Here is a 19,349-nt window from a genome sequence, read left to right on the forward strand (position 1 = left end):
CTCTGCCAACAAAGTGGGATTGACTGTGACGTTATACCATACTTTACAGCTTAAAGGGTGAGTATACTTGGTGTGATAGGGATGCGAACCTGTGACCCTCAGATTATGAGTCAAGCGTCTCACCACCTGGTGGTGGCAGACCCTCATTTTTTAGATCTGTCCTACATGTAGTTTCAGGGTAATTTCATACCTGATTTACAGCAGGAATACCAATACTTTCTTGTGGCAGCTCAGGAAGTTCCAAAATAGTCCCTCCAAATGCTCTACTTGCCATTTGTTCCATTTCAACAAAAAGTTGCTGAAAGAAAAATCAACATTTTAAACATTATCCATAACTTCCTTTATCTGCTCTTATCATACACAGATTACTTATTTACTACTCCAATGACAGCATTCTTCTCTTTACAGAGTAGCAACAATACCAAAAGTTTGAGCCCAAGTTAGCAACAGTGAAATTTTCATAAAAGTTATTAGTCTAATTTATATTCAAAAGAAAGTAATTTTCTACAGAATGAATAATCAATATTTGGTGATAAATGTACTTATAATTAAAAATTAACACTAAATTCCAACAAAATGCTTTAATGTTCTTCCACTGCACATATTAAAGTTTTTTGTTGTGTTTTTTAACAATATCACTGCATTTTCAGTGCTTAAATTAAATATCTTTATGATTGTGGCACCTTACTCTTCAACAGAAATATGGTGTTTATTAGCAATACAAAACAGAGAGAAAAATGATGTTTAGTAAGTCAGTAGTTGCTTCCCATCATTCTTGCAGGTTATTGTGTAGGCATCAGACTAAAAAATCAACATTAAGTGTTTCCAATCCATGATTTAGGCAAATATTAATAGAATGCTAATAATTCTGACTAACCTGCCTTCTCCTGTACAAGTCATATTTTCGTTTAACTTTCCACAAAATTGCTGCAATTATCAGCAGTGATAAAAAGCAGCTGTAGAAAAAAGTAATAAAAGGAAAATAATTTATTGGCATAAAAGTCACTACAAACTAATAACAGGATAATTGTTTAATATTCTGTATTTTATCTATACAAACAATTTATTTTCAACAGAAAGTTTAATTAAAATACATCAACATTCACATGCTAACACTATAAAGCTTTATTCAATTTACAAGAATACACTGATAACTTGCTAAGAGTGCCATTCAGTTTTGAGACGTTGGTTTATTTCCTTTTTAATGTTTTTCACAAGTTCTTATGGTCCACTAGTTTGAAATTAAATAATTTGCATGACATCACGACAAAATTCACTAATAAATTTTGTTTTAGCATTATTAGAAGATGCTTATTCAATTAAAAATTAAAATTGTTTAGGGTGCATACTGGTATTTGTGGCAAAAGGAATATCAAGTTGTTCTCTACTCATACGTTTTTTATAAAATTACGTTATTGAAAATGAAAAGAAAAGCACCTCTGTACTGAAGTCATAGGAATTAAAAGTACATATGTACTGCTTAGAAGTCAAGATAAAAATAGTTACCTTGAAAAAGTGATGAAGAACTGTAAGAGGTCTAATTGTCTATACTGAGAAAAGCCAGTTTTCAATACCATTGGTGTACTGATATCATATACGTAGACATAGAAAGTAGTGTTCTTCCCTACAAATGAGTGTTCATTATGAGAAAAACGCCGCTTAAATTCCACCTCAGGGCATTCTTGGTTTTCTATCATTGCTTGTTCAGGCATAAATGCTATAAAATTCAAAATGTAATTGAGATGCAGTTCATCAGACAAAGACAGTGTTATAGTTCAGTAAATATTAGAGTTGTACTATTTATCAGCAGCTTCATGTAGAGAACCTAAGAAGTATCCAATTATCTGAAACTGTGTGATACACTTAAAACTATTTAGAAAATCCTTGTTTTTACAAAATAAATGAGAATAATTTTTTTCAGTTCCACTTTAAGCAAAGTAAAAAACAGTATATTTGAAGTAAAGAAGTATTTTAATAGAAAGTTATGAAAAAATTTATTATACTTACAAGAAGCTGTGGTGATATTAAAAAGAGCTGGTGTTGAACATGAAATAGAGAAATCTACATCAACATCAATCTTCATAGGTTCATGACGAAAATTGATCTGATGATGGTACCTGTTGTCAGGCTTGGATAATTCAAACTTGTACTGGAAGTTAGAGTTCAGGTTATCTAAGACATAACAAGTGTACTTGTAAACAACAGGTAAGGTAGTATGGATGATGTGTTTCAATACAAACACTCTGGAATTTCAGGATAAATGTAAAGAAATGTTCTAAGTAACTAGCTACACAAATTTATTAGATGTAAGGTTTATATTTGGGGTATTTTAAATTGGTTTGAAAAACAGTTTTAAACGTTAGAAGAGTTATTCAGACTCCATGGAATACAGACAAGCATACATATATACGTTCTTCTGTTATTTAGCTATAAATCCTTGTCCTTAATTAAGTATGTAAATTGTTTATTGGTATTCTTTACTGAGCATGACAAGGTTTTTGTGTTATACCAATTAGTATAGTATATAATCTTAGCTAATAATACATATTTTAGTGCAATATTTTAAAAAATCCTGAATTTTCAATAGCGTGACAAACTGCACATTTTCTCTGTCTCTTCCGTATTTTATCCACCACCCCAGTAGCTATGATATTAAATGTAAATTAGTCACTATAAAATCATAATTACTCACAAACCATAATTTTTATTGCATTCAATTTTGTTTAGCCACAGAGCTATCAATGAGACCCTTTCTTTCAGGATTTGTTTACAGTTTGCTCTTACATTTAATTATGCATTACCTATAACCAATAGAAAGCTAAGGTTTTCACCTATAAAATGATGTATTATATTATATTCTGAACAGATCATTATTAATTTCACTTCTAATACAACTGCAGTTCCCACAGGAATCACAACAGCTAAATTGGATGAATTACTTAATAATCCTTGTCTCATAGTTACAAAGCCATAAAAACTGTCTGCTTTTTTGCATTATTTAATTAAATAAAATTATTTAATGCACCACTACCATTAGTATAAAAATTATGGTTGAGTGTCATCGATATTTGAGAGCAAGAAAGAATACTCAAGTACCTTTAATTCTTGTATGTCCTTTATTTATTATTATAAAAATAGGGATCTTTATAAGTTAGTTTAGGTGATTAAGTAAAATAATAAAAGTTACTACAAACTAATAAGAGAATAAACTTTTAATATTCTGTATTTGTCTGCACAAACAATTTTGATATTTTAAACAGGAAGTTTAATTAAAATATATCACCATTACTTTGGGTGATTAGGTAAAATAATAATATAATAAAATTTTTAATAAAGCATGCATGCAGCCTATAAGAAATGTAACTTATAAAGTGACTTGCCTATTTCCCAAGTGATTTACAACTTGTAATGGCATAAGCAGTAGTTAAACACAGTTCAAATAGCAATAAAACAAAATTCAATTATAAATAGGTTTACTGTTACAAGTTTAAAGCTCATTAGGATAAATAAATGTAGTTTCACATTTGAAGTTATTCTAAAAAGAAAAAAAGAGGATGATTTAGAGTTATTTCAATTTTTGTTTGGTGGTTACAACATCAGTTAAATTGACCAACTTTGTATAGAATTAATGAAGTTTGAGATGAAGAAAAGTATATTTAATCCCAACATGAAAATCACTCTGTGCACAGACTACTCAAAACAAATACTTGATATATTCAAGGACAAATCTATTTTTAGTTTATTAAAATACTTCACTAAAAATGTAATTTTTTGTATGAAAGAATTGTTTATTGAAAAACTGCCAAATTTTGTGAAGATACACACACACACACACTATTAAAGGTTAGTAATATCAAATCTATATGGACTTTGAATAAGTACAAGGAGGTCACGTGGTTGGTCATATTGACCAAGCTCATGTTGAGAGATTTAAAAAGCTGATCTATCATTTCACCTAGATCCATTATTATATAATACTGTTAAGGCTGTTTTCATCCAAATTATACTTATGATCCAAATGTATCATTATCCAGGCCTACCGAGCCCAGATTAAGAGAGTTAAATAAGAATTCCTGTTATGTATGTGTGTAGTGAATACTCATCTATTAATCTAGGAAAGAATGCCCCTTTTTATCTCTTTATGTATAGAGTGTCACTGATATTCTCAACTATTTCCCCTCTCAAAATGGAAGTACTTCTCTGTCTTTACTATGACAATGACCTAGCAGAAGGCTAAGTCTACTAAGCATTTGACTAAGTTAATATAAACTTACAATAGCATGTTCCACCATCTTCAGGATGTCCAACATAATTTTCAGCACACCTAAAGATGTGAAGTATATCACAGTTATAACTTTATAATGTAAAATTTCTACTTCCTAAATGAGAGAAGAAAATCTTAACATAAATCAAACGTTTTTGGAAATTTAAAGCCATAATTTACATTTATGGAACTCTGAAATACTATCTATCTTAAAAGACAAAAAAGTAGAACATAGTATAAAAAAAAAGACTAAAACAAAATATATTTAATATTGTAATACCTAACTATAGTGGTTAAGTCTATGTAAGGGGAGAGTACATGAGCTAAAGTATTTTCAAATCCTTAGGATCTGAAGCAATGTGTCCATAGGTAACATTTAATTTAAAAGTATTTTATGCATAGAAGAGATACTTTACCATTTAGTATTTTCATTTCATTCATTTATATAAAGTTAACTATCAATACAATTTTACCAAATTAATAAGTCATATTGAAAATCACAAAAGTGCTAGCTTGATACACAACTATGCATCACTTACAAGATAAGTTTACTTACATGTCACAAGAGTCACCAGTAATTCCTTTTGTTGTGCAATAACATTTTCCAGTTTCACGATGGCACACAGTTGCTTGGTTGTTACAAGAGCACTGCTTACACATTCCTCCATTTAAGGCATTACCATAATAACCAAGAATACAACGTTCACAGTGTTTCCCTGTAGAAGTTAACAATTATGAGAAAGTAACATGGTAACTGAAAAGATACAGATTTCTGTGTGAAAATATTGTAAGAAATATTCATTAGATTAGCAAAAGTAAAAACATAATATTTAAAATACTATTGGAAATAATCTTAAACATTTCTTTGTAAGAATAAAAAACATTACATAACTATTACCTAACATTATTTAAAAAAAAATTAATACACTTAAAAACTTTCCTGACTGTACTCTTGGAATCAGCTTTCAAAGTTTTATTAATAAATATCCTATTTCAAAGATTATTTATACACAAGTGCTGCTGAACTGATATTTTAGCTTATCTAATTATAATGATTGTTTCATAAATTGAGTGAAAACAAAAAATAAACCTTTCATTTCCATCATGTTTCTAGGCATCTGAGCATATAGCAATTTTAGTTGTTATTTTTCCTGTCTGCTCCTTAATATTTGTTTCTCTGAATTAATCCTCAGCATTTCTGGTTATCTTAATACTTTTGTGTTTCCTGTTTGCCCACATGTTAGTTTACTCTTTGAACCACACATTTATTACACTACCTAAAAAGTCCTTGAGGATACTGACTGGTTCTCAAGTTTTAAAAGAAGAAGAACCAAAAGATGATAATTTTTTGAAAACAGATATGCTGAGCTTTAGTTCCACATTATGAAATAGTCTCAAGACAGCTTTGAAATACTTTGAATATCTTTTATGGCAGAATATTAGGTAAGGATATTTAGCTGACAAAAATCTGTTTTATTGAATATATTATTAACATTTATTGTACTCTAACAAATATAAAATCCTATTTATTGAAAATAAAGTACAATTATTAGACCAAAACTTTTACAGATAAATATCACCCTACCATATCTGATAAAGGTAATTTTACCACAATATTAAAAGGTGGGGTAATTGTTAAGTGGTAAACCTCTGTCATTTGTACAACATTTCGAGCAGGAAGTCAGCTACTTTATTTGACAAAGAATTATACTGATGAAAATCAAACATGTTCAAACTTGGATACATACAAGATGGAACTTTCTGATCAATAATAAGAATAATAATGAGTACAAGGCAAAAATAAATATGTTCATTATTCTTTTGAAACAGTTTCTCAATAAAATTTCGGTACTTTCCCAACCTAAAAATCATACAAACAATGAATCAGATTTTTAAACTTAGAGAATTTGTACCAAATTTCATGTAATTTGGGTTGTTTTCACTGTGAAAAACAAACAAGATATTGGTGATATTGCTCTTGTCAAAAAGCATTGACGTACCAATTAACCTGTCTAACATAATCCATGGAATTAAATCCAAAACACAACATTCAAGTGGAGACAACTGAATCTTATACACAATCAACGTACCTTCAGTAAGGTGTGCACATGGCTGATCACAAACCCCAGTTTCATTTTTACAAAAACTGTGGCCATTACACTGACAGTCTGAAAGAAATAAAAAAGATCATGAGTCAAATCTCAATTCATTAAGTATATTGTTTCAGATTTCTCAGTCTACAAAAAAATAAAAAAGTAGTTTTTGTTACATTTTGTTTTTTATTAAAGTTGCTGCTCAACTAACCTGGACAAGATGAAAAATACCAGTATTCCTTCAGACAAAATGAGTTATTCATATGAGGTACTGTATCATTCCAATGTTCTACAGGACCTCTTGCTCCTCCTTCCATACAAGTCCCAATTCCTGACCCACTTCCATCATCACACCATCCACAGCGAGGATTGCTTAGGCACTCCTTGCAAGTCTGAATGTCACTACACTGTAGACCTAAAAGCATCAAATATTTTATTTCTCATTTTTGGTTTTATTATTGAAGAGAACAGTAAAGAATGAATTTCTCAACATTTTACACTTGAAAGTTAAAAATTTTACTAATGATTTCAATAAACACTAAAGAAAATAAAAAGGAATAGAAGTTACACAAAGAAAAAACAAAAAATGACAAGAATACAATAATGTTTTCTATATTTGAAATGCCTTTCAAATGAAGGACTAAGATGAATGAACTGATGTTTAATTGTATCTTAAGGTGATAAAAGAAAAACTTACCTTTGCACCTATGAGAGTGGGTCGTCCATTCCATACACTGAGCTGTAGGGAACAAAGCAGCATAGGCATTAGCTTCTAAGCAGGTCTCCAGATTGCCACACCACATACAGGACCCTTGGGTGCAAGTCTCACACGTTGTTCTACTGCTACAAGGTAACTCACACTTTACTCGAGTGTCTGGAGATAACACTGCTTTTACAGTTTTATTGTCTGTTAATAATACAACAAAATGTATTTAAAAATTAATATGGAAAAAAACAAAACTACCATAAGTGCTGTTGTATAATACTTGATGTATACTTTTGGTTATATTCACTATAAGAAGAAGAAGAAGAAAGAAAAAAAAAAAAAACGTTTTCTTTATTGCAAAGCAAGATGGAATAAAATGTGGATAGCACTAAGGATAACATTTATTTTGATAAGTTTCCACAAACAAATTCAAAGTACAGTCTCATAATCTGAAACTTAATCTTGCTGCTAGTTATAAACATTGATCCAAGAACAACTGCTTAGTTTTCTTTTAAACAAAGTGCTTCCCTTTATGCCAGAACTTTGCTTCACTGTTCTGTTCACATTTTAAAGAAAATTTAAGCATTTTTAGTTTTGAGTTAAATAAAATTGTTTTACTGTGATACATCCTTTAAGAATCCTGCTTCATTGAGATGATGATAAACATTTAAACAACATCTTGTAGTTTGTTTGTTTCATTGTTAAGCACAAAGATACATAATGCTCTATCTGTGCTATGCTAATAGCAACCCATTTTCCAGACTTACCAATGAGCCACTGGGTTGTAATTTTTATAAAAACTTCTGTTTTAACCACAGTGTCATGCAGATTGTAGCCTTATTTCACTGAAGTGATAATATCATGACTTGACAGTTTTGGAGTCATATGTAAAATCTGAGGAGTGTGGAATTCTACTTTCCTGCATTCATACTTTGTTTTTATTATTTTTTTGTATGTAACATACCCTACTTAAGTGATTAAAAACAAGTAACTGGGACAACTAAGGTTTTTCACTGGTAGGTAATCAACAATTTAAAAAAGATCTTGCAAGCTGTTAAACAAGTAGCATAATTTTACACACAGAAAATGGAATCTACAGAAAAAAATACTGACCAAGGTGCCTACATTACAATATACTACACTGTATATTAAAATAGAAACAAAACGACCAAACATTTTGCAATCTGGTTTAAAAACAAGAGAATGTGGATGGTCATTAACCTTTGTACAGTACACTGTAAATATTTACAACATAATACATCCAAATACTCCAATCACTGTACTTCAAGTGAAGTAACCTATTTACACTTTAGTTTATTCATGATAAATACTATGTAATTTTACTTATAATACCTTGGTAAAAGCATAGCACTTGTATTCTTTCCACTTACAAAGACTGTTAGTGTGATATACATGACAACACTTTTCTTATCTGTTATCTCTGACACCTTATGAAGTAGACCTGTACTTACCCATTTCCCTGACAAATGTGTAACATTTGTTGTCTGCCTGCCAGCCACAGTGATTTTCTGTGTGACAGGCGTGACAGTTGTGGAGTTTATCGCAGTTGCTGCTCTCAGCATCTTCACATGATTCCAAGTTTGATGTGATCTGGGAATAAAAGTTAAAAACTGAATATAAGAGATGTTCCTCATTTAGAAAAGAAACCCATTATAGCAAACACACTGTTTCAGTTGTAGTCACAGAGTTTCTCAGTGTTTCAGCTAGAACATCAAATTATAAACTCACTTTAAGGGAATCTGGACAGCGTTTATAAGAACACAGGCTTCCACACCAGACACAATCATATGAATTAGCTAAGCAGCTTGGACAGGAAGTCATCTTCTCACAAAGTGCTGTGTAATTATAGAATACTGTCAAAAGAAATTTAATCCATTATTTACTTGTTAAATGAACGAGATGCAAAAGATGAAAAACTACATAATCTTCATGAATTATCAGTTGACAGAAAAACAAGTTTTGCTATCCCTATTTAATTTTGCAACTAATAATAGGGAATAAACATTCAGTATACAAGTTTGTTATTCAACTAACTATATATTTGTTAATATAGAAAAACAGTAAAAATAACTGTAAACAAAAGTTATATCATTTCATACTTAGTGTTTATTAGGTTCAAAACATATTTCAATAAACAGTTAAATACAGTCTAAAAACCTCATATTTTAAAAATATTTTTACTGTTACATTTAAAATTTAATTGAACAACTTTGTTATCAATGTATGTCAATAAACTTCACATGAAAACAGTGCACACCATAAGTTTTTACATCTAAGTATAATTTCTTAATTTCAAAAATTAATTCTCAGCCTTTATTTCTCTGTTATACAAATCATTTTGTACTCTGAGTTCACCTCTTATATATTTTCTTCCTTTTCTTGTATGGGTTTCAGAATGTTCAACCAATCAGAAATATAAACTAAAGATACTGACAGGTCTGAATATAAAATTTAAACCTCCTAGTTTGTCAATTTGGTGAAATATATTTGTCAAACCCACTAAAAAAACTCCACCCTTTCAATTAAAGTTTTAGGGTAGTTCTCTACATATTGCATTATTTAATGGATATTTTATGACCAATAAAAACAGAATAGTGTAATTTACATGATTCTTACACTCATTTATTTAGTTACAGAAATCCCAGTTGTCAAATTGCAAGAAAATTTTGTTGTGTGTTGAGTAAAACAATTGTTCCTACCAGTAATGGAATTTTAAACCTATTTATGGCTTACTTAGATATCATAGTAGTTTTGAGACATTCTAGTTTCTGATATATCTCTTGTATTTCCAAAATGCCAACTTGAAAGTTACATTAATTATTAATTGAATGACCAAGTGAGAAAAAATTAGGGTTGTTGAAGCACAGTGTTTGAGTGCAAATGGCTTGAAAGCCTAAATAAATATAAATTTCTTGTTTTTATTGACTGTTATACATATTTCAACAGATGTAACCAAAACATAAAAATTAGATACTTATTAAGTCAAATAACAAAACTTACTGAAAAAAAAGTTAAATGAAAAATTTAATGAGATGAGTTCACACTATGTGAATCATATGCTTCCAGTTAGAAACGTAGTTTCGTTATCTGCGGTGTGCAGAACACAGATAACTCTTTGTGTAGTTTTGTGCTTAACTTGAAACAAACATCTAAATGAAATTCAAGTCGAGTTAACCTCCTCTACTGATTCACTGGTTTCATAAACTTAGAGAAGGCTCAAAGTATACTGTTTCCACACCATGACCAGGAAGATTGGTTTAATTTGCTTGTCCTTATTTACATACAGAAGAAAGCAGAGGTTAATATGTAAGACTCCAAACTAAAATTTAATTTCACATGACACAGTACTAAAGGAAGAGGCAGGAAACTACAAACCTTTCTTTCTGCGACAGTATGAACGAGGTGATTTTCGAGATGGAGTATGAACCTGTGCTTGACAGCTACCCGTGTCTTTAACCCACTCACAGCGTCTTCCAAGTTTTGAAGACAAACATTCTCCTTGGTTACTTGATGTTATGCAGGAACCTATGTGAATAGAGGAGTACATGTATTGAATGCCAGTTAACAGTCTAAAGAGAAAAATGTTTAATAATCTGGATATGAAACCTAAATTGAACATGATTTACATTCAATAATTGTGTTTACACATATTGAGCAGAATTTATGTATGTCCACTAGAGAAACACATATCTTAAATACATAAAACCATTGTTTGAGCACTGGAGTTTTATTAAATTCTTCCTATTTTCAAGACTGCCACACTTTAGGAATGTGTTAATATATAAGTAAATGGAAAGCTGCTATATAGCTTTCACAGGTTTATGTCTTATCTTGTTTTGTTTTTTTTTTTTTTATCTAAGTACAAGAAATCAATTTAATGAAAATAACAATTTTAAAAATCTTATATGCACTCTGACTTTTACATCAGCATCAATTTCATTTCAAAAGTATCATGGTTTAACAGTATAAAACAAAGTGCTGTTTTGGGATTATTGTAAACTTTCAAAAGACATTGTTAAAGCTCAAGAATTAACTAGATTCTCATTGATAAGAACACATTTAAAATAATGGATATCTACTGTGTGAAAGTGATGTTAGGATGGATATAAAAAAGTAAGGTGAGAGACTGTGGTACATGAATATTAATATAAAACAGCAATCAACCAATCTATATGAAAAAAACTCAAAGGGCACTGCATAAGATGGGTTACTATTCAGAAACATCTAAGGCCAAAAAAACTCTAATGAGTTAAATTATGTAGAGAATATAAAAATTGGACTGAAGATTAATGGAAAATTGTGGTGTGATGAAATGAATCATCTTTTAAACTTCCCATCAAACAGACATGTTTATGGATAGCAAAAACTAAAACAAGCTTATGTAACTCCGAATATCTTGTGCAACCAGTTAAATATTTGAAGGTTCTGTGATGGAGTGGACACTTACTGCTGGAATATTTTCACGTTTATGATTTCAATGAAAGGTTAAATGATAATAAATAATCACTTTAAACCAAGTAAACCTTATTATGAAAATTTTATTCCTAAAACATAACTGGTTCATTTGAGGAAGACAATGCAGTAATTTATAATGCTGAAATTGTTAAAACTGGTTCAGAGAACATGTGCAAGAGTTTGGACATCTAACTTGACCATCACATTGAATGTTATCAAGCTTTTATGATCATTTCTTGAAACTGATTCTAAAGTAATATCCACTAAAACAATTAGAAGATTTGATAGACAAATGGCCACAAATATTGTTGATGGAAAACACATTGTTTGAACAATTTCACACTGTATCCATACTTTGTCAGGTCATGATAAGCTAACTACATATTAATAAATAAAATGCTGAAATTAATAGATGTTCCATTATTTTATCTAATTTATGTACATAATTCTCTAAATATAAACTTCCATATTTTTTCTTCATTTTACTTCAAAGATATGCAAGACATTTAATTGAGCTTTGATTGGTTTATTTCATTTGAAAATGGATGTCTCAGAAGAAATTTTAATATCATACAGCAAAAGCTTGTTACAAATTTCAAATGAAGAATGCCAACACAAGCAGTAAAACTAGGAATCAGTAGGTACATGTTTTCCTTGATTTCGCAGATTGGCCATTTTCAAACAATTTTCCTCATACTGGCAAAAATATCACAAATCTGCACTTTTGAAGCTGTTTTTGAAACTGAAGAAGAACTCTCATTTTAACCATAAAAGAATGTAAGTTTTTATATATATATATATATATATTTTACACCTGATCTTGCATTTAAAAATATTATACATTTGCAACACTTTGGTTCTCCTTTAAAGCTTCTTTTACAGTAAGTTATTTTCTGTAATTGGAATTGTTTACATTAGACACATTATGGGTTCAATTATAATCAATTGTTTACAGCAAGGATTTGCTTCTTTTACAAACATAATGTTAGCCCTTAAAATATTTCTCCATCAGCAGGCAAGGTTTCCTTCTTTCACACAAATACTTTATTATACATTCCCTGGGGTTTGGGCACAAGAAACAAACAAAAACTCAACATATTGATAAACCAAATAAACACAGCCACAAAACTATGCTCACCCAATAAAATCAACAAAATGAAACAACACTTCATCAGCATCAACAAGTTTCCTCAAAAAACCATGGAAAAAATTAGCACACACATCTAGACCAACAACAAACAAACAACAATAAATCCCAAGATATAATAAACTACAAAACCTAATACTGCTGCATACCATGTTCCCAACATCAGTGAAAAAATAACCAACATTTGGAAAGCAATTATAACAAAACATAATATTCCAGTGAACACCAAATTTTTCAAAAACCAGGTACAAAAATAAAGTCCATACTATGTAAAAACTACACTGACAAACACAACACTAACATAATTTATAAAATACAATGTGATAACTGCCACGACTTCTATATTGGAGAAACAAGTAGAAAAATGGAAAAAGTAGAAGTCACCTTCACACGTTTTCGAACACTGCAAATCAAATAAACACAACATAACCATAAAAAACTCCCAGATACTAAATAGGGAAAGAAATATAAACAAATGCAAAATCAAAGAAGCCGTACTTATACAGCAACTAAAACCAAAATTAAACTTATATAAAGGAACACCTTTACACCTATACTAATTAATAACCTAACAACCAAATGTAACACCTTCTACAATCCTATGTCCTACAACTGTCACATTCACACTCTCTCTTTCTTTACCTGAAGATGACCTAGGAAGGTCAAAACATTGTTCTCTGCTTATCAATAAAAGTGCTAATACCCATACCAACTGTTCTGAGATACAGATATCCTAACCCATTTTCTTTATCATAGTTAAACCACAATATTTCATATATTATTCATGATGTGAAAAACTTTAAGATACAGTTTATATAGGAAAGTTTGGTTTCATTTGAGCCTATTTTGATGATGTTAGTAATAATTTTATATCATTATGATGATGTTGAAAAGATCACATGCTCTTTGCTATATTTTTTACAAATGGAAAACACTGCATTCAAGCCATTAATGGTAATACTTTTAGACAAACTCATATGAGAAAGTGTAACATGAAATATTTATTTCATACCTGGTGAAAATTTCAAGAGACTGGACAGTAACTGACCATTGAACCCACCATAAACAAACATGGAGCTGGAAAAAAACAACAAATGCTTTCAATATGCAACTGATGAAGTAATTATTTACTTATATTTACTTTTGCTGCATATAGAGATTAGAAATAATGATATTTTGGTTATAAATTTCAAAGAGATGACAAGAATAAGCTGTTGTGAATTGAGAATCTGGGTTATTTGGAGACACTGACCAAATGTTGAAAAAATTTTGAAGATAATAAATGTATTTCTTGTAGAAAGAAAAGAGAAGCTGCAAGTAAAAACCAAGGCTATATCACAGAAAGTTCAAGAGATAAAATTAAACAAAATCATCATGAATTTAAGAAAATTAAATTGACTTGTATGACAGGAGACTCAGAAGATTATGAAGTATTAAAAAAGTTGCTGACACAGAAAATTAGGACAACAAAAAGAACATGAGAAAAGGTTGACTGAAAATATAAAGAATTTCTTCAAATACATTAAGAGTAAACAATATGTTAGCATTGGGGTAGGACTTTTAACAATGATAAAGGAAGGCTGATGATTATAAGATGATTCAGCTATTAAATTTTACTATTCTTCAGTTTTACTAACAAAGAGTAAAGCAGTAAACCACAGCTTGAACAGTTCATAAATGGAAATGAGATCAAACAAGATGACTGCATCAAGTCTAGGCTGGTTAGGAAAAAAATTGGGAAGGATAAAAAAATCATAAGACTCCTCAGCCAAGTAATATTTCCCCAATGGTTTTGAAGGAGATTAAAGATTGGATATGTGAGCCACTTATTATTATTTTTGTCACTTTTTCAATAGCAGGAAGCTACCGGATAAGTGGAAGCTACCTAATGTAACTTCTTTTCAAGGTAGGTGATAAAAATAGTTCCAGTATTTATAGACTCATTAGTATTGCATCAGTTGTGGGAAAAGTTTTGGAAATTCTTTTGAAAGATGCTTTGCAAAGTCATTTAACAAAGTTTAGAATTTTATTGCATAGTAAACATGGTTTTGCTGAGGAAAAATTTTGCCTTACAAATCTTTTGACATTCTTTGAAAAGGACATTGCTTATGTAGATGAGGGTAAGAGTGTAGATTTGGTGTAACTGGATTTTCAGATAGTATTTGACAAAGTGGCACATAAAAATCTTGTAAAAGATCTATAGGTGTGGGTGATAAATTAGAAAATTGGATTGAAGTGTACTTGGATGGAAGAAAGAATATGGTTTTTAACAAATGGAGTTCAATCAAGCTGGATTAATGTCACCAGTTGGGTACATCATGGTTCAATCTTAGAACCTTTGCTCTTTCTGATTTATATCAATGACATTGATAAAGAAAAAGTCAATAAATTACTTAAATTTGCAGATGATATTAAGATCTTGGGTGTTGCTAACTATGATGAGGATGCTAATACTGATTTACAAAATGATTTAGGTCATTTCGTGAGTTGGACAAATAAATGACAGGTAGGTTTTAATTACAATAAATGGAACATAATTGGATGGAGGAATTATCATATGAGAAACCTGAAATGTCCCAATTTTTTCCTCTAGAAAATTAAGAGTTACAGGGGATCTGACTGAGGTGTTTAAAGATTGTAAAGGGAATTTCTAATGTTGATACATTATCTTTTTTTGTATTTAACAATGAGAAAGGGAGGACAAGAGGACACAAATACAATTTTTGGCAGAGTAGGAGTCATTTTCAGCTACGACAGTTTTATTTTTCTAACAGGGTGGTTGGCCTATGGAATGGATTGTCTTGGGATGTTGTAGAAGCAATAAATTTAAATGTTTAATAAAAACCCTGCTAAGCATGTAAATGATAAAGGCTAGCTTTAAGATTATTTCTTTCTTTTTAAATGGACCAACAATGTTTCAAAATGTTATATTTCTAATTATGCTCAAAGTAAATTGGTATCTCCAAAGTAATGAGCTAGAAACTACTTAGAAGCTTTAAATCATAGTATTATTTCTTTTCAAAATCTATCATTTACTTTCAAAATTTTCTCTAAGTTTATTTTTTAAGAAAGATGTTTGACAACTTAGTTTTGTTTGCAAAATAGCTATTTACATTTCATATGTAAAATAAAGGATTTTGTTCCTTTTTTAATTTTTTAAAGGATACCACCCAAAAACTAAACTAAGAAACATAAAGAAATTTGTATTATTTGCAATGTGAAAACTTACTCATTGTAGATGTTTGCTGTGTGACCAAAGCGAGAAAAAGTTGATAGATATTCTGGTACAGGGTTGTCTAATGTTTCCCATGTGTCACAGTCTTCAAAAAATGAAAATGCATATATTTGTGATTAAAAAAAACTAAAAAATACTGTTTATAAAAAAAATGTAAAAGCTTTTTTGTTTATCACCTTTTTAAACAAAAGTTGCCTATACATTCTGTGAATCTCTTACCAGCTGACCAAGGAAACTATAGTTATCAAAAGTAGAATATCTGGAAAAAATTTTAAGTCTATAAATAGCTAAATAAATAATAAATCTTAAAAAAAATAAAATATACAGAAGATCCACTTTATCAACACAACATTTTTAAATAATTCTAAAATTGTTCTCATATTTTTAGTGTAGTACTTTAGCAATCTCATAATAAATACAAATTTCCTGACATACGAACGTCATAAGCTTGAAAGTCTGCAGAGAAACATTTATCTCCTGTGCTAAATGATGTATCATTATGAGTGTTTCCTCCAAACACCAGTAACATTCCATTGAGAAAAACTCCACTATGTAAGTACCGGTATGATCCACTTGAAGCAAGTTGTGACCTGTGAAAAAACAATTACCCATTAATGCCTCATTTCAGTCTCTTTAAATACAACCAAGAACCAGATAGTGAAAAACAAAATACATCAATAATTACTATAAAAAAACAACAACAGACATAGTTCATTAACCAGCAATAACAAAAGAATTACAACACAATTAAATAAAAAAAAAAGGACTATATCACATAAAAGTGACATGAATTTGAAATTACAAATCATGGTAGTGGGATTTAAAAAAAAACACTTACTGTTTGAATAACCAAAGTAAAGTTTAAAATGTCACTAACATTTTTTGTTTGATACAAAAAATTACTATAAAAAATATATGTTCAAATTATTCTTCAAACTTTTTTCCTCAAAGGGATATAACAGTAGTTAATCGTAAAACTAGGTAAATGCCATTAATACTTAGGAAAAAATATAAACCAGGCATAAACTTAAATTACTTTTGTTTTTCAAATGAAAGAACAGCTAGTAGTTAAATGATCAACTAAATGAATGTGAATTTTTTCACAGCAGAAAATAATATTAAAAGATATTTATAACTTTTCATTCCTGATATTTAGAGAGAAAAGGTAAGGTGGTCACAATAGGAATTGAATATCAAATCTGTGAAGGGAAAAGGCTACAACAATTTATTTTAGATATATAATCAGTAGTCTACCATTACCAATTAAATATTTTGTAATTAAAATGTATTTTACTAACAAAGTAAGGCATTTAAAAAAAATCTCTCACCAGGAATGTTCAAAAGGATTGTAGGCATACAACAAGTCAACCACCATTCCTGCTGGACCCTGAGAGTGGTACCCGCCATATACATAAATCAGTTGACCAATTTTATCATATGTACTAGTGTGGCCAAATCCTCCTTTTACAATTGCACCTTTAGTTTTTACTGTTTTCCATGATAATGACACTGTAAGAAAATCCATTATTTAAAAAAAATACTAAGAATATGTTTCCATGTACAAAAGATTACCCATCTTGCCCTCTACTGGTAGATCAAAGTGTGCATGTTATGACATTTTAAAAGAGTTACATTTAAAAGTGAATTAATTTACTTTATTATTAGTGTATACAAGTAAACTTGGAATTAAAATACAGTTAAAAAATTAAATTTTACCATTATTTTAGTTTTAAGTTAATGTTACAAATATATATTTTTTTAAATCCTCAATCTCCCCTATTAGGAGAATTGTAACATTTCTTCTCTAGGTCTTCTCCCTTGCCTAATTCATTTATCATCTCTGAAGTATGGAATTAAATGTAAATGCTCATTATAACATAGATATTACTATGGTAAAATCTAATCTTCAATCTCATTTGTTTACAGAGTTATAAACTAGAAAATCACATCCACCTGTCATATCATCTCTTTCACATTTTATTTATAACCAACAGAAAGGCAACATTTTATCTCTTTCACATTTTATATTATTTATAACCAACAGAAAGGCAACATTTTAATCTTTCAAATGATGTGTTATGTTGTTTTGGTACAAAGTAATATCTACAGATGTATACTGTTACAAGTTTTAAGCCATTTTGGACAAAAATTGTGATTTCCTTTTACAGACTGTATTTATTCTATAAAGCATAGAAGGGTAAATTATATTTATTTCTTAATTTTATGTGGTGGTTACAAGGTCAGTAAAATGGACCAAGTATATAAAGTTAGGATATAAAAAATAAAAGCTATAATATTAAGTTCTATTGAAAAAAAAAGTTTCATATTTATTTAAGATGTTTTCAAGGATATGTAAATAAAATTTGAAAATTTCTAGATGAAGAAAATTAATTTTAAAGTTTACCCAAATATCACATTGTACTTGAAATAATCAAAACTCTTACCCCATACAGCATTGTGCAAAAGTGTTAGGACAAAGTCAAAAAATTAGATTTCAGTTATTTTCAAAGAATAATGAAAAGTAAATCACAGTTGAAACAAAAATTTTATTACCTTTCATATTTAGTGCAACAGAAACTCAGCAAAAGCTCTTGAGTTTAGAAAACAATTAATATTTTGTATGTCCCTTCTTTGCTTTAATAACTGCAAACAGTCTTTCAGGCATTGCTGCAACATGTGTAATCCCAGAGTCCTTTAGAAATTTACTCCAAATGTTTCTAATACACTCCCCATAAAGTTTCTATGGAAGTAATTTTTGATATGTCAAGTTTTTGATCTATCAAATCCCACATCTGCTCAAATGGACTGAGATCAGGGGTCTGTGGGGACTATTGCAGATTCTTTCTTAGCTAAGTGTTTTTTGCATAAGTTGTATGAGTGTTTGGAGTCATTACCTCATTGGTAGTAGAATCCTTTATCAATAACACACAAATCACTGGGTATACCATGATGGATCAATATTTGTTGGTACTTGTGCTGGTCCAATACTCCATTTCTTTAAAAACATCACTTGTTGCTTCAGCAGATAAACACCCCTAAAGCATCACACTGTCTCACCCATCCTTCATGGTAGGTGCTATGCATTGAAGTAAGTGTCTTTCACCTTTATTCCACTGGACATACTACCCATACTTTGAACCAACTTTTTCAAACTTGGACTCATCCATCTATGACACCATTTTACAATCACTAACAGTGAAGTTTATGTACTTTCTAAGTAAATTTCAGTCTCTTGACAATATATATGGAGATATGGAGGTTTTTTTTGTTTTTGTTAACTGCTTCATGTTGAAATATTCCTATCTTATTGAGTCTGTTTGATACTATAGGTCTGGACACTTTTCTGTCATTAGGTACATGGTTGTTTATCTCATGCTTGAAATATCAGCAACATTCTTCTTTCTGTCCTAAAGGGTGTACCAATGAAG

The 19,349-nt window shown here is 29.9% G+C and overlaps 1 protein-coding gene across 4 annotated transcripts in view; it reads right to left on the bottom strand.

Annotated features, from left to right (window-relative positions):
• The window catches only part of LOC143253897 (attractin-like protein 1), a 63,232-nt gene that overhangs the window by 2,564 nt on the left and 41,319 nt on the right, over positions 1-19,349 (bottom strand). For 3 of the 4 annotated variants that reach the window (XM_076508455.1, XM_076508462.1, XM_076508479.1), the window contains 16 exons: positions 17,250-17,430; positions 16,357-16,511; positions 15,916-16,006; positions 13,699-13,763; positions 10,460-10,609; positions 8,813-8,937; positions 8,536-8,674; positions 7,055-7,264; positions 6,569-6,772; positions 6,355-6,432; positions 4,821-4,980; positions 4,275-4,324; positions 2,008-2,172; positions 1,507-1,717; positions 878-956; positions 191-298 (listed from right to left, as the gene is read on the bottom strand). In XM_076508455.1, coding sequence (XP_076364570.1) covers positions 191-298; positions 878-956; positions 1,507-1,717; positions 2,008-2,172; positions 4,275-4,324; positions 4,821-4,980; positions 6,355-6,432; positions 6,569-6,772; positions 7,055-7,264; positions 8,536-8,674; positions 8,813-8,937; positions 10,460-10,609; positions 13,699-13,763; positions 15,916-16,006; positions 16,357-16,511; positions 17,250-17,430 — 2,171 coding nt within the window. The remainder of the gene's footprint in view (positions 1-190; positions 299-877; positions 957-1,506; positions 1,718-2,007; positions 2,173-4,274; positions 4,325-4,820; positions 4,981-6,354; positions 6,433-6,568; positions 6,773-7,054; positions 7,265-8,535; positions 8,675-8,812; positions 8,938-10,459; positions 10,610-13,698; positions 13,764-15,915; positions 16,007-16,356; positions 16,512-17,249; positions 17,431-19,349) is intronic. The other variant, XM_076508470.1, reaches the window with a different exon arrangement.

Source organism: Tachypleus tridentatus, chromosome 1, assembly GCF_004210375.1.
Source record: "Tachypleus tridentatus isolate NWPU-2018 chromosome 1, ASM421037v1, whole genome shotgun sequence".
Lineage (NCBI taxonomy): Eukaryota > Metazoa > Arthropoda > Merostomata > Xiphosura > Limulidae > Tachypleus > Tachypleus tridentatus.